The 15,291-nt window shown below is 32.0% G+C and overlaps 1 protein-coding gene across 3 annotated transcripts in view; it reads right to left on the reverse strand.

The window, feature by feature from the left end:
* Positions 1–4,966: 4,966 nt before the first annotated feature.
* Positions 4,967–15,291, reverse strand: part of LOC113513001 (homeobox protein unc-4-like) — a 51,732-nt gene continuing 41,407 nt past the window's right edge. The window contains exons 3-4 of one of the 3 annotated variants that reach the window (XM_052903493.1): positions 6,947–7,086; positions 4,967–5,970 (exon numbers count right to left, since the gene is read on the reverse strand). In XM_052903493.1, the coding sequence (XP_052759453.1) occupies positions 5,466–5,970; positions 6,947–7,086 (645 nt within the window). In that variant the 3' untranslated portion in view covers positions 4,967–5,465. Of the gene's footprint in view, positions 5,983–6,946; positions 7,087–15,291 lie in introns of all 3 variants that reach the window. The other 2 variants (XM_052903491.1, XM_052903490.1) reach the window with 2 other exon arrangements.

A 15,291-nucleotide genomic window follows, 5' to 3' on the forward strand; every position in this document is an offset into this window, starting at 1 on the left:
TTCTATATATATATATATATATATATATATATATATATATATATATATATATATATATATATATATATATATATATATATATATATATTTGCTTTATAATGAAGTATTTAGATATAATATTAATTAAGTCAATAAGTCATAGACAATAAAAAATAATGTAATCAGTAAGGATGTACAAAATTGTCAACTTTGTTTGGATATTTCACTAAATATCTACGATAAATACATCATTCCAATGAAAAAACAAATTGACTAAATTAATAAAGCTGTATGATTATGTTATTTATGCTTTCCTTTCACACGCAGGTATTATTGTAAAAATAATTAATTTATTATCATAGAAAAGGAATGTCATCTATGTTTATTATATTATCAAGACCCTCATCAATTAGAACAAACACCATAAATATTAATTTAATAATGTTTATATTTTTCAAGGTGGTTGCACAGATTCTTTTTCCAATTTTGACAATATAAGGGCAGTGCCGACTCTAAAATAACATTGTGATTACTAGGATGAAGTCGAGAGGATCGATTAAAATTTAAAGTTTATAATCACGTATTCATTGTTAATGGATAAATGAGAAACAAAATATATTAATTTCATTTGTCTGTGTTGTACCAAAGATATTTTACCTGTTTGGTATAATACATTTATAAACAGTGTTTAAGATGAAAGTAATTCGACTACATTTTTTTTGGACGATTTTATAATCAACATCATTCAAGAATATGAATTATTTCAAATATCGAATCGTTACCGATGTAATTTTCGTTATGTATTTTGTAACAAATTAAAATGTTGGAAATTATTTACCGAATGAAAAATATGTATTAGATATTGATAAATTTCCAATTCGTAACCTAACGTTTAGGTGAGTAGAACCATTTACTTTCAAACAAATCTACGTCTATGATATTCATTTTTGGTCACACAGTACCTAAACATACCTATCGACTTAATATTAAATAATTTATAATTTACATATATTTTAATAACAATGTCGAAGAAAAGACAATTTATGCGCAGATCATGTTTAGTTTTTTGTATACAGGTTTTAAATATCATGAATTGAAATGTATATTGATTGAAAAAGGATGTTTAATATTGTATTTTAATTCAACTCGCTATTTTATGTATAAGTTTTAATAAAATATCAGTAATTAAATATAATTTATTGAACACACGTAGGTATTATATATATTTTATTTAGATAAGTATAAAAAATGACACAGGTAATGGAGTGGCCGTAGCCGAATTTGATATTTTGAAATGTAATTATTAATTAGTAGGTCGACAGTGATATATATACATATATGTTTGTATGTACCTACGTGTTCATAAATTATAAAGAACTAATATAATATTGATATTTATATGGCTTACCAATGTGGTTGAATGTAATAATTATTGGTTCATGGTCATACTCGTGAACGGTTACTAATAATGACTGGTCAGCACACGTCCTATCGACTCACTTTGACACAAACTTGACTTATTATTATTGGCTGTTTATATTTTTCATTTTTATTATATTTATATAAAATAACAAAAGTAACTCTTAATTTTCTTCTCTCTTCTTTATATAGAGGAATTAAAATTAATTCCCATTCCCTAGTGAATCGTGGTTTCCCATAGAGACTACAGTATGGGGTTCTTCAAAAAGGGCATATTAAGAGAGCAAGGTGCATGTGATATCCTTAGTGTTGGAGACGTCCATAAGCTACAGTGACCGTTTACCAGACGTACTATATGTTTGTTTGACACCTTTGTAATATAAAAAAAAATAGATTATGACGGGCCAACTAACTCATCGGACTTCAATCTCGCCTATCATCCTTCACGAGTACCCCACCTGTGTATACCGATAGCGCGGGTTGAGTTACAATTCCATACTTATTTCATAAAAAGTAGGTATAGGTATATTTAACCTGCCTCGGTGTAAGTAAATATAACAATAAACCGAGACGACCATTACTGGCCGCTAATTGGCGAGGTTATCGACGTCTCGCGTCATACATTCATTAATTGTTGTTGTTTTACGATCCGAGGTTATATTTCTTTTGCCAATAACAATAATTATATTTACGTAGTTCCTATTTAATAAACAATGCATTCTTTTATGTGTATGTTTCATTAGGGAATTACTGCCCTGGATTCGAACAGCGCATTTTAAGGTATCTCATAAGGTTTGGTTAAAGCATACGACATGGCATACAACGAAAATGGAGTTAATTACCATAATAGTAGGGGGGAAAGGAATTGTTAGTAATGGAGACTGAGAATCCTATTGCTAGCAATATACCCAATCAGGTCGACCTCCTCGCGGTTCTTCCTGGAAACTATCATGGTTAATTCCTGATGAATTCATCATGATGGGCTACCTGGCCTGTTTTCATTCTCATTTATCACCCTTCACTGGTGCTCCGCCGGCGTATCCCGTTAGCGCAGGCGGGGTTACCATACCATCTTCACCCATCAAAAAAAATTACCATAATAGCATGTAACTGTCTACAGCTGAACAACTTTAGGGGTTTTGCCAGTAGTTTTGGCAATCGCAGTTAGGCTTTGGAGATGTTTTAAGAGGGTTTTTTATGGGTGAAAATGGATATGGTAACCCCGCTTGCGCTATCGGTATACACTGGCGGGGTACCCGTGAGGGACGATAGATGAGAATGAAAGGAGGTCAGTTAGGCCATTGTGACGAAACCAACAAGACTTAATCACAATGGTTTCCAGGGAGAATCGCGTGGAGGCCGACCTGATATGGTGTATTGCCAGCATTACTAACAATCCTTTTCCCCTCAATGAATGATTTTGAAATGATAATTCCGCCTGAGCTAACGATATACGCTACCGGGGCACCAGAGATGACAGGTGAGAATGAAAAGGCAGGTCAGATAGCCCATCGTGATGAATACACCTGGAATTTAGCACGATGGTTTCCTTGTAGATTTCGACCTGACAGGATATATTGCTAGCAATGGGACTGATAATTCGCATTACTAACTACCCCTTCCCCCCGCCTGTCCTATAACAATGACATCAATTCTGAAGTGCCAACTATCTAAACCTAGTTTTAAAATTGAAATTTCAATTTAATATAATAGCAAAATATTTAATCTAACTGGTGCCCCGCCAGCGTATACTGATAGCGCATGCGGGGTTACCATGCCACTATCAACTATTAAAAAAAAAATAGAGATATCATCCATTAAAAAATACCTGATAGGAATATTTATTTAAATGTGTCAAATTAATCTCATTATCTTATTATTTTTTTTATTAAATAATTAATTAATTGAATGATACTTATAAATTAAATTTATGTCTTTCGCTTGTCTAATCCAAATTAATGCGACGTCAGTTACTCTCTCATTTCACTCTAGTCTAGAGTGTTAGACAAGGACATTAAAATTTTTACTATACACATAAAATTATTGCAAATTGCTTTGTAAATTGCAGTTATTACTCAGTGATTCGGTTTAACCGTCAAAATAGTTTATTTACTACGTAGTTTCAGTTAATTGTTATCGTTTTAGATGCTCCAATGACCAGTGACCTAATGGCCAGTTTCATAATTAAACAAGTTCAGTTTAAAACTGATCTTATATAAAGTAATCTCTGATATTATGAAGAATTTATGAGAAAATTTATGTTTTTATATTTATATTATGTATAAATTAGAATGGCAAACAAGCTGACGGCCCACCTGATGGAAAATGGTAACCGTCGCCTATAGACATCAGCAGTATCATGGACATAACAGAGTATACTGTTTCGCCTGAAACACGAATGGAACAGAGGTACCCAAGCAAAATACTTTTATACAAAGTCTCCCTACGGTAAATCTTCCTCTGTATTCAGAAATTATAATTTAAATGAAAATGTCGATTCTTTTATACCACTGAGGTGGCAAACAAGCATACGGTCTACAAGACGGTAAGCGGTTACCGTATCTTATGAACGCCTGCAATACCAGGAGTAGGTATTACGCGTGCGTTACCTTTTTGAAGAACCCCATGCTATAGTCTTTTGAGAAAACGAGAAAAGAAAAGAGGTTTTATATTTCCAATCAGTTTTGTTTAAATTTGTATTTTTTTTTTCAATTTTACCATCTCATTCAGAATGTTACCTAATTTGTTGAGAAGATTTGACAAATAATTCGATAGATTTGTTTAGTTTACAAAAGAACCGGCAATGATGTTAGTGCGTAAACTTTTAACGAAAAATTTTAATCAGTAGTTGTTATTTTGAAAAAGAAAACAGTGGTAGAGATTAGCACAAACATGCTTTGGAATCAACTTCCAGCAGCAAAATTTCCAAACCGATACGACATCCTAACCTTAAAGAAAAAAGCATATTCCTTTTTAAAAGACCTGCAATTCCTCTAATGTTGCAGGTGCTCATGTGCGGACGGTAGTCACTTACCATCAGGTGAGCTGCACGCTCGCTCTTGTGTTGTATAAAAAATAGAATTCGAACTGGCCTTAGTTTTAAATATAGATGAGAAAATAAATGACTTGTTGTGGGGAAGGTCGTTGAACTGGTAATACACCAGTTCAACGACATTACGCCATACTGCTTGCGAATATAAATACCTAAATATGTAACAAATGCGCCCTACGAAACCATAGTAATAATATTAAAAACCAGTGTTGACAAGTAATATCTATTCACGAGTATGATTTAGAAGCCAATGAGTCCTCCTTTCGTATAATACAGATATATCATATTTTAGAGAGATCAATCAGAGGGTCTAAGTGAAGTTAAAACATATAAATATGACTTATAAAAGAGTTTACGTGAATCTTGAGTTTCCTTTTTATACCAATCGATGCATTACGTTCAATCAAAAGCTTAATTTGATGGAAATAAGAGTTAATGATATAAATAGAGAATTATAGCATTATTGTTATGTCATTAATGACATTTCTGATACTGCGACCAGTAAAAAATAATACATATAAACGTACATATTTATTTGTACCAATTCATACCTGCATAGATGCGTATTGACTTAAATTGGGTAATTTATGTTCCTGTAATTATTCAACATGTCTACGAGATGTTAAATTACAAATCAACAATAAAATCTAAAACTTGCAAATAAAATAAAATACCTCACGATCAACAATTATGTTATAAATTATTGCCCCAAAATTTTGTATAAAGAAATATAATATATTAACGTTAAAGAGAAAAAATAAATACCTAAAGACTATTTACACTACTGTCTATATAATACAAATTTCCTACTTCTAATATTCACACTGGATATGTTAACTGGTATTATCAAGTCTTTATTACTGAAGCTGATTAAAACTAATGATAATTAACGATCCGTTAAACATTAAAGCAAAGGAACATTCCACATAATGCTTGTAGGTATTTCGAGTCACTGTTAAAGTCACGATCGTGTCTGAAAGCCTCATTAATTAAATATTGGTTCAAATAGTCACTTTCACGTGTTTAATAAAGATTCTATACTGAATGGATTATGTTTTCTTGTTCCCCCGTTTTTGGATAGGTCCTGTTCGGTGGCGGTGCCCCCTCCGCTAAGGTCTAAAGACACGGCTCTGCTCGGGTCGAAGTCGAATTTCTCGAAATTACCAGCGTTACTGAACTGTTTGAAGAATGAAGACTGCGGATCTGGAATGGGACTGAAGTTCCTTCCAGAATGCGCGTCGGAAGTAGAACTATCTGAATTATTGATGCCGTCGGCTCCTGACGGCGCTCGCAACCTCCCAGATAGCGAGAAGTCTTCTGGCCCCGAGTCGTGGCAAGAATCGCCTCCTACAACGTCGATCATGCATTCTTCTCCGTCTATTTCCCCATCAGAGTCGGAGTAAAGGCCGCTGTTTCTGTGCTGAGCCAGGTATTCGGCCTTCAGAGCCTCAAGGTCGACCGCGATGCCTTTAGCTCGAAGCTTTCTCGCTTGTCGGTCTAACGCTTTTGCCAGTTTCTTTCTTCTTCTCGCCCTGTTGATAAAATCAGTAGGGCCTAATTAGTATAGAACCTATAACAGTTGTATTGAAAATATTGGTATGGTATAGTCTATTACAATTTTTTAAATGTAGGTAAAGTATAAGTAAATAAGGGAATCGGCAAGTATAGGCATGTTTAAGCGTCGTCTAAGAGAGCATTACTTATCACTATGCTGACGTATTATGTATATGTGTATGTATATTTATATATGTTTATATGTGTATATATATGTATGTGTATATGTATGTTTGTGTAAATATATGTGTATGTTTACAGGGTATTTTATGTAATTTATAATGTGTAGTTTGTATTATTCTTTGTGTATACATAACTTATGCGTTTATGCAATATATGCAGATCGTATGACTGCCTATTTTTATTTATAAAATAACACATTAACATGGAAAGGTTTTGCTGGAAGAAATCTCTTATTAGAGATAAGCTCGCCTTTGTACATTATGTTTATAATGAATTGTAATTACCAGTATGTTTTGTGTACAATAAAGAATAAAGAAAGAATAAAGAATAAAGTAATTGAAACCAAGTATAAAACAGATAGAATTACAATTTTGTTATGTACTTTCTTGGCTGATGGCTCCTGGCCAAAGACTAACAATTAAAAAAAATCAATTACAATAGAAATTAATGTAAATGTAAGCCAACGAATAATTGAGCCGACCATAGACAATTACGATTTTCAATACAAATAAAAATCGATCAATTATTTGAATGTATTCATTTATCACTAATTTCATTTCGATAATTTCAACAAAACTTGGTTACGTTTTCATTAAGTTCCATTGAAACAAACTAGAAGTTCCATAATCTATTTTCTATTTATTTCATGAAAAAGCAAAATAAATTGTATGCCATTTAATTTTAACAATTTATTGTATTACGTTCTTTATGAATAAATTATATCCATTCCCTTGCAGGTTTGGTTTGTAAGTTCCTCACCTCTCGCGAGCTCTCAGCTCGTGCGGTGGGATGGGTTCTCCAGAGCACGACTGGGGGTGCGCGTTGTGCGCGGGCCTGCCTGGGCCTTTCTTTGTATGCTCCTTCTTGCGCCATTTGGCTCGTCGGTTTTGGAACCATACCTGTAGTACAAATAAATAAACAGCACTGGACATGACAGTGTTAAGTATTTTTTTTATACAAATTAGAATAGCAAACAAGCTGACGGCCCACCTGATGGAAAGTGGTAACCGTCGCCTATAGACATGAACAGTACCATGGACATAACAGAGTATACTGTTTCGCCCATGATACCCCCATGCGTTGCCATTCCTGAGGACTCAGGTGTTATTCCTCTGTACCCAGTAAATTCACGCCATATCCCACCCTTCTCTATCTATTATATTGTCTATCTATTCTATATCTATTATTCTCATTTTCGTGTACAATATAGTAAATAGATAGATACTCTTTATTGTTTCCTCTATAAGACTACAATATTATAAATACAAACAATTACAAGAAATTATTACATTGAGAATACAATAGTATATCTTATATTCTTATTTATATATATTTATTTATTTATATATGTAAATTTTAATATGTATGTATAGTTATTATATTTAGTACCGCATTCGAGTATTCCAACACTTCTCTAAGGTTGACCGGGAGAGAATGCTTATAACATTAGATACGCCTTATACATATAAGTACTAATGAATAAATAAATAAATAAATAGTGATATCTAATCCTAAATTTAGTAGTAATCGTCATTTATAGGCGATGGCTACCACTTATCAGGTGAGCCGTCAAATTGTTTACCATTTTAAGTTACATAAAAAGAAACTAAGAAAAGTCGAAATGTGGGCAGTAGACAACTGATAGACATTAAATTTTTTTTTATTTAGTTACATATTACATATTCCCTAAGAGGGTTGATGTCAGGCAGACTTTTAAATTTACGTTACGTAAAACTAAGCCAAATCTTTTTGCTAAATGAATAAAAAACATATTACACCGACCCCATATAATAATTGGGATAAGGGTAGAAAGAAGAAGAGTTATGTACATAGAATCTAGAAAATACAAATAATATAGACATGGTCATGAAAACGTATGTTTGTATTATACGAGAAATGAACCCGCGACCAGTGGAAGGTGAAGTAGTGTGTCCGCGTAAATCATCTATGAAAATAAATTATTGAAATAGCAATATGAAATTAATATTATCAACGGATGATGTTTAACCGGCAACAAATTAACTGCAAAATGAGATCGTAAAAAATAGAAGTGGATTCCTTAATTAATAGATTTGGCAACTAATTAACGTTTCAGTCTAACCTACATCTAACCTTTAATTAAAGGCTCTTAGTTAATCGCCTAATAAGTATGTATTTGTTTTTTTAGATCTTCGTAACAAAGGTATATACATATATATAGGCAATTAATAATAAATTTTTTGGACAATAATTATTAGTAGCAAGTAAAAGTATTATTAAAATATTTTAAAACATTTTTATTTTTGGGATATAACAGCCTTTGTATCTACTTGTATACACTTATTGCAATTATGTGGGGTTTAAAGAACTAATAAAATAAAATATTGTTATTATATCAGCCGTCCTTCCTCATAGGGGGTGAGGGGGGGGGGGCAATGTTGCCAGTAGTTGCCATCCTTGGCGGGTTGATGATTTTAGAAGGATGCTGATGCCTATCGCTCGACCATTAAGTTCCCTTAGTAGCCTTTTACGACACCCACGGGAAAGGAAATCGTCGAATCGAAAAATAAAGAAAATCACGTCTATAATATTTAAGTAGGTAAAAATATTCAATCTAGGTCTATGCTGAACATAGATTTTGCTCGTTTAAAAATATAGTTCATAAACCTAAGTAAAAATAAAGGTTAAAAATCAAACGCCACTCCGCGCAACACGCAAAAGTTGGAAAGTGAAATTTGATTTCACTAATATTTATAAATGCACCAAGACCTGTCGTATATAATATCAGCTTTGTAAACGATTAAACACTTGATCATCGTCATCGATAAAATAGCGTGAAGATGCATCTCGCTGTCCTGCACAAAGCCATGTAAAATGGTCACGGGCCGCGCATGAATTGAGACGTTAAATTTCAATGCGCACGTTTGCATGCAAATGCGACGCGGCCGTGCGAGCGCATTCGACGCGCCCAGACTGTCGTGTATCCTAGCACTTATAAAGAAACTAACAGCCTACACGATTTAGCACACGATGGGTAGAGCGGATAAACAGGGCGCTAGTAATATGTTTAGAGTTGGAAAGTGAAGTTGGTCAGTCGGTTTGAAAAATTAAAAAAAACACGACATGTTTGTTACTTCATAACTCCGCCAGTTCTTAGCCGATTTGGAAAATTATTTTTTTATCTGACTTGTAGATTGGTTTCCGAGAATTCTTATCAAAATCGGTTTAGTAGTTTAGTTTTTATATCAAAATAAATAGTTTTAACAATTGAAGTCGATTTTTTTTAAGCACAATTAATTATTATATCTAAATCTATTTAGAAGTCAAGGCGAAATAAAGGAACACATACACACATACATTCATACTCTTCTTTTTTGGGTAATCGTGTAACAAATAGATTTTACACCGCAAATTTAAAAAAAACAACACGATTTCCCAGCCAACAAAACTATTTTCAATTAATTACAGCCAGTGTTACTCGGGATAACATAAAGACTCTAAGGCTAATTCATACATTCAAATCAGTTCAGGCATTTAAAAGTTATGATAAATTACAGTAACTCGGATACATATCTGTATAAACCATGAATACAATGCACACCCTTTTGTGCAGTCATGTAATAACAGATTTTGTTTTATCTAAAAACTAAGCTTTTGAAACGATTTTGATAACATTTCTAAGGGACCGATCGGTAAATATATTTTTTCAGATAAAAAAAAAACAAGAATTTTCTAAATCGGCTTAGAACTGACGCAATTATAACGTAATAAACATAAAAAAAATATAACGGAATTGAAAATCTCCTTATTTTTGAAGTCGGTCCAAAATACGAATACTAGGATAATCATTCTTGCAGGAATATAAGGTACTTTAGTATTTGAACAAACAGCTTTAAAAGGGCAGTTGCGGCTAGTTAAATATGTCTTAACACGATATACTTTTTATTCGTATAGCTAAAAGGTGGACACACATACGCACATAGTACGTTCGTCCGTAATTTTATAAAATTTTATAATAAGATATGCTTATCAGAATACTTTTAAATTATATTTTTTTAATGGATGATAATGGAATGGTTACTCCGTCTGCGCTATCGGTATACACTAGCGGAGTACCAGTGAGGGATGATAGATGATAGATAGATGATGATGATGCAGATCAGTTGAATTTACTATTTTACTATCAATCCCCCCCCCCCCTACATATCTAATGCTTGCAAATACATAAGCTTAAATATAGAAACAAATTGCGTGAAAAATTCAATCAATAAATCATAACGTTTATTTAGAGGTAAGAAATTGCTTCTTTACAAACTTTCACATTTATTCAGCAGCAAAGCAAGCGAAGGGTCAGCCATTGAAATAGTTTGTTCGAACAAATGTTCACCCATAAAAGGAACCCCTTGAATCGAATATAGTAAAAATATTTTTTTCGGAAATAAAAATTTACTTTCCCGTTTATTCGTCCTTAAAATGAAAGAGAGGAAACATTGGTTGATGTTTGGCGAATGTTTGCGACATAATCATAGAAAATAAAGGTACGGCCACATGCGCGGGTCAGTTTTACGACTGACCCATCGCGTTTTATGGCAAAAGATGTATTTAACAGCCGGATTAATTTGGATTAATTTAATAAAATTAAAGTTAACGCCTTCTGCGTCGAGTCCGTTCAATATAATTACGTCCGGGCCGCATCAATTGTAATGTCGGACAATTATCACGATCCCCTTATTTATCGTCCGTAAATTAATACTTACAGTTGATCCGGTGCAAAAATTAAACGTTAGTCGGTACTCGCTTAATGTTTCCATTTATATTTTCAATTTGGCTGCACGAAATATTAATTAATTTAAGTACATATGTAACTACCATGTGTATCTATCTACTAAGCATCTCGTTCAAACGGTTTACGCTTGTTATAACTTACTTATTATGAGTAATAATTTAAGATTGGATTCCACAAAAAAGACAACTATTATAAAAAATTGTGACAAAACTATTTATTTTGATTTCAAATTTAAACTGTTGAACCAAATTTTGAAAAAAATCTGTGGGATCAATCTGCAAGTATAACGTTTCAGATATAAATATTCTAAACCGGTTTATAATTGATTCATTTTTTTTATTACATTAAAAAAATACAAATGAATCTAGAACCCCTTTCTCTTTGAAGTAGTAACAGGCAAACCTAATAAAAAAGTAATTAAACATTTTTAACTAGCTGATCTACCGTGTAAATTTTTTGTATAGCTTTAAAAACTATAATACCTGTCGAGTTGGAGCAAGCAGTGCGCATTTACAAAGTTCCATTACAATCGGTCAAGTAATTAGCGTGAACGAACATTGAGACACGGGATTTTTATATATTAAGAGCACGTAAGGCTGCCTGTATTTCAAAACAATAGACGATCCGTTCCAGTTCAACAATAACCATAAATAATTACAATTCTATTTCATAACAAAAAGAATTCATTTATTCGGAACAAATCCATTTAATTACTGTAAACTTTATGGTTGGTTTCATCTTATCAAATCGCTCCTACAACCAACTACTAGCAACCGTACAATGAAATGGTTTTAACATTTTTTAGCTATTTATTTATTCTTTATTGTACACAAAAAATTACAACATACAATATATATAAATTAAAGATGTACAACAGGCGAGCTCAACTCAGTAAGAGTTCTCTTCCAGCAAACCCTGAGTGGAAAGGAGCATTAATTACCAGCGGGCAGTATGCGTACAATAATAGAAGGAAACATTATAGATGTTTCTATTAAAAAATAATAAATATGTTGACATATATACAAAGTAACTCATACAATTAAAATCAAAATACATACATATCTGTATACAATAATACATATATACATATTTATTATTATTATATCAGCTGTTACTTGTCCAATGCTAAATATAGGCTTCCCCCATAAGGTGGTTTTTGCCAGTAGTTGTCACGCTTAGCAAGCAGGCTAGCAGCCGCTGTTAGTCTTTAATAATGTTTTATAAGGGACGCTGCTGCCCATATCTAAAAAAATATTTTATTAAGATATATGTATTTTTAATATTATTTAGTACTTAACATATTGTTCTTCACATATACGTACCAAAAATTATTACACATGAGTTATAGCTCACGGCTTCGCTTATGAGAATCTAAATATATATATATATAAAGTATCCTATATGCTTAGATTATATACCTAGGTAAATAGAGAGTCTTCATAGAAATGCTTCGAGAAAAACGGGTCAACTTTTTCATACAATTATGTGCATTTTATGCGTAAGTATATATAATAGAACACTGATAAAAAAACGAGTTAGCTAATTTGACAATTAGCTGACAAAAAGCCTGTTTTGAGGCTCGACGCTCTATCTATATAATTTAATCCTATATGTTAAGTTAGGATATAACTTATTCGTGTACCAAATTTAATACAAATCCGTAGTTCCTTATTTATTATCCTTAGTTGTTTCTGCATGAAAAAATAACACGCATACATCTATCTTCATAAATTTTCGCATTTATAATAGTAGGTAGGTAGTTAAGTTTCCAACTGACTTGAAAAAGAAGGAAGATGATCTGAAATAGTACAAAGACAAAAAGAGCTATGCTGATTTCTATTTTTCAACCGACTTCAAATAAATTTTCAATTCGATCGTACAGAGGAATAACATCTAAGTCCTCAGGAATGGCAACGCATGGGGGGTATCATGGGCGAAACAGTATACTCTATTATGTCTACGGTATTGTTCATGTCTATAGGCGACGGTTACCACTTTCCATCAGGTGGGCCGTCAGCTTGTTTGCCATTCTAAGTTGTATAAAAATTTTTTTTTGTAATGTTTGTTACCTCATAACCCCGTCAGTTCTAAACCGATTTGAAAAACACTTTTTTATCTAAAGGGTATACTTACAAATTGGTCCTATAGAAATTTCGAATTATCAAAATCGATTAAGTAGTTTAATTTTTTGACCAAAATAATATTAATAATAATAATGTTTTGTCACAATTGAAGTTGGTTTTATTTTTATGGGACACAATATTTACCTAACCCTTAAATACCTGAAGTTTCAAATTTGATACCGAGGTTATAAAACGCATTGGGCGCCTACAATAGATTTTATTTTAATATTTGGCTGTTTACATGTCCCAAATGTTTTTTTTTTCAAAATAAATATATAAAAATATTATTTTGATTTTTTTACTACTTTTCCCCATTAGTAAACACAGTAAAGGGTACACTTATATATTCTTTAATTTGATTTAAAAAATCAGGCTTTTAAGGGTTAATTACTTTATACTTACTTTTTTATTATAATTAACAACTGGAAGATAATTTTATTAGAGATATAATAAGATATATATTTTGCATGAAATACATATTTTATAATGCTATTACATACTTACATACCTACATTTAAATTACAATAATGCTTTAATCAAAAAAAAATATTGGAGATATTAAAAATAAACGTTAAAATCTGTAAATAGCTTAGTGGAAAACTACCTAACCTAACCTACACCAATGATCTTTTATATACACTCATATATATATATATATATATATATATATATATATATATATATATATATATATATATATATATATATATATATATATAAACATATAAATATCTAGACTTTAATGGACACCCAATTGAACTAGAGCTGAACATAGATAGTCCCACATAGAGCAACGTTTTAATTAACCCCCACCTTTCTTGACACTAATCGAAATACATTGATTACGGAATAGAATCGAAACGACCGCGCTGGTAATGGCCATCGGTGGGTTGTACCCTCTCTTAATGAGGCACGTATATCGCCCCCGCCTCCCCAGACGGGCACACCACCCCCTCCCCCGCCTTCTGCAGGGGTGTCATTAATATTGGACTCCTGAGGGAGCATTGATGTGTTTATTTGCTTTTTCCTAAAACAGGATTTAGATATGGAAGTACCGCGAAGTGTTGTGTAATGGAAGGTGGATTGGATAATGTGAATCGTGTATAACGGAGGTCGGATAGGTAGGTGGTGTTTTATTTTTTAATATAGTTTTTACACGACTAAAGAAAATGAAAAGTAATTATATACATATATATCCTACATATGCATATAATAACTTGCATTTTAATTACCTTATATAAGGGGAAAAGAATTGGTAGCAATGGAGTTTGACAGCCCCATTGCTAGCAATATACCTTATCAGGTCGACCTCCATGTGGTTCCCCCTGGAAACCATCGTGAACAATCCTTGTTGAATTCGTCACGATGGGCTAACTGACCTGCTTCATCCTCATCTATCATCCTTCACTGGTGCCCCGCCGGTGTATACCGATAGCGCGGGTACCATATCATACCATTCCATTATCATCCATTTAAAAAAAAATATACCTTATATGGGATCTATTATTAATGTAACTGGTTAAAAATAACTTATTAGGAAAATTTGATGGAATATTTTCTTTTCTGAGTTTTCATTTCTGTATTTAGCATTTATTAATTTAAATGGATTTATATTTAGTAAATAATAACATTAATGTGACAATCTATGCTATAAATATGTAACAACAGATCGCATCGATAAATTAACTCTCTTCTTACCACGTCTAGCGGGGTAGGTAGAGAAAACGAGTTTCATAAGTCGAGTTAAATAAAAAATATCAATTTTTATTACTTCATCTATACTAAGAATATGAAGCGAAAGATTTGATTTTTTCATTTAATTTGTTTGTAAGCGATAAACTCCAAAACTACTCAATCGATTTAAAAATTGTTTTACCTATAGAAAACTATATTACCAGCGAGTGATATAAATTATTTATATTATTTATAAAAAAAATAGAGACTCCTACGAAAATTACAATAATTGAACTCAAGGTATCAGAAGTTTGTCTGTTAAATCTAATATAAAATAGATAGTAATTTATAAAAAGTATATAAGCTACTTTTTATATAAGTACCTAATTACATTATTTTTATTAAAATAAGTACATTATTTATATAATGAACTGCATGTCTCTAATACATTTAAACCACAACATTAAATAAAGTCATGTTATATAAATAATAATTTACCTACTTTAGGTAATTATAGCTTAGAACATGCTTATAAAAACTAT

Source organism: Galleria mellonella, unplaced genomic scaffold (genome assembly GCF_026898425.1).
Source record: "Galleria mellonella isolate WM207_F2 unplaced genomic scaffold, CSIRO_AGI_GalMel_v1 utg139, whole genome shotgun sequence".
In the NCBI taxonomy this organism is placed as follows: domain Eukaryota; kingdom Metazoa; phylum Arthropoda; class Insecta; order Lepidoptera; family Pyralidae; genus Galleria; species Galleria mellonella.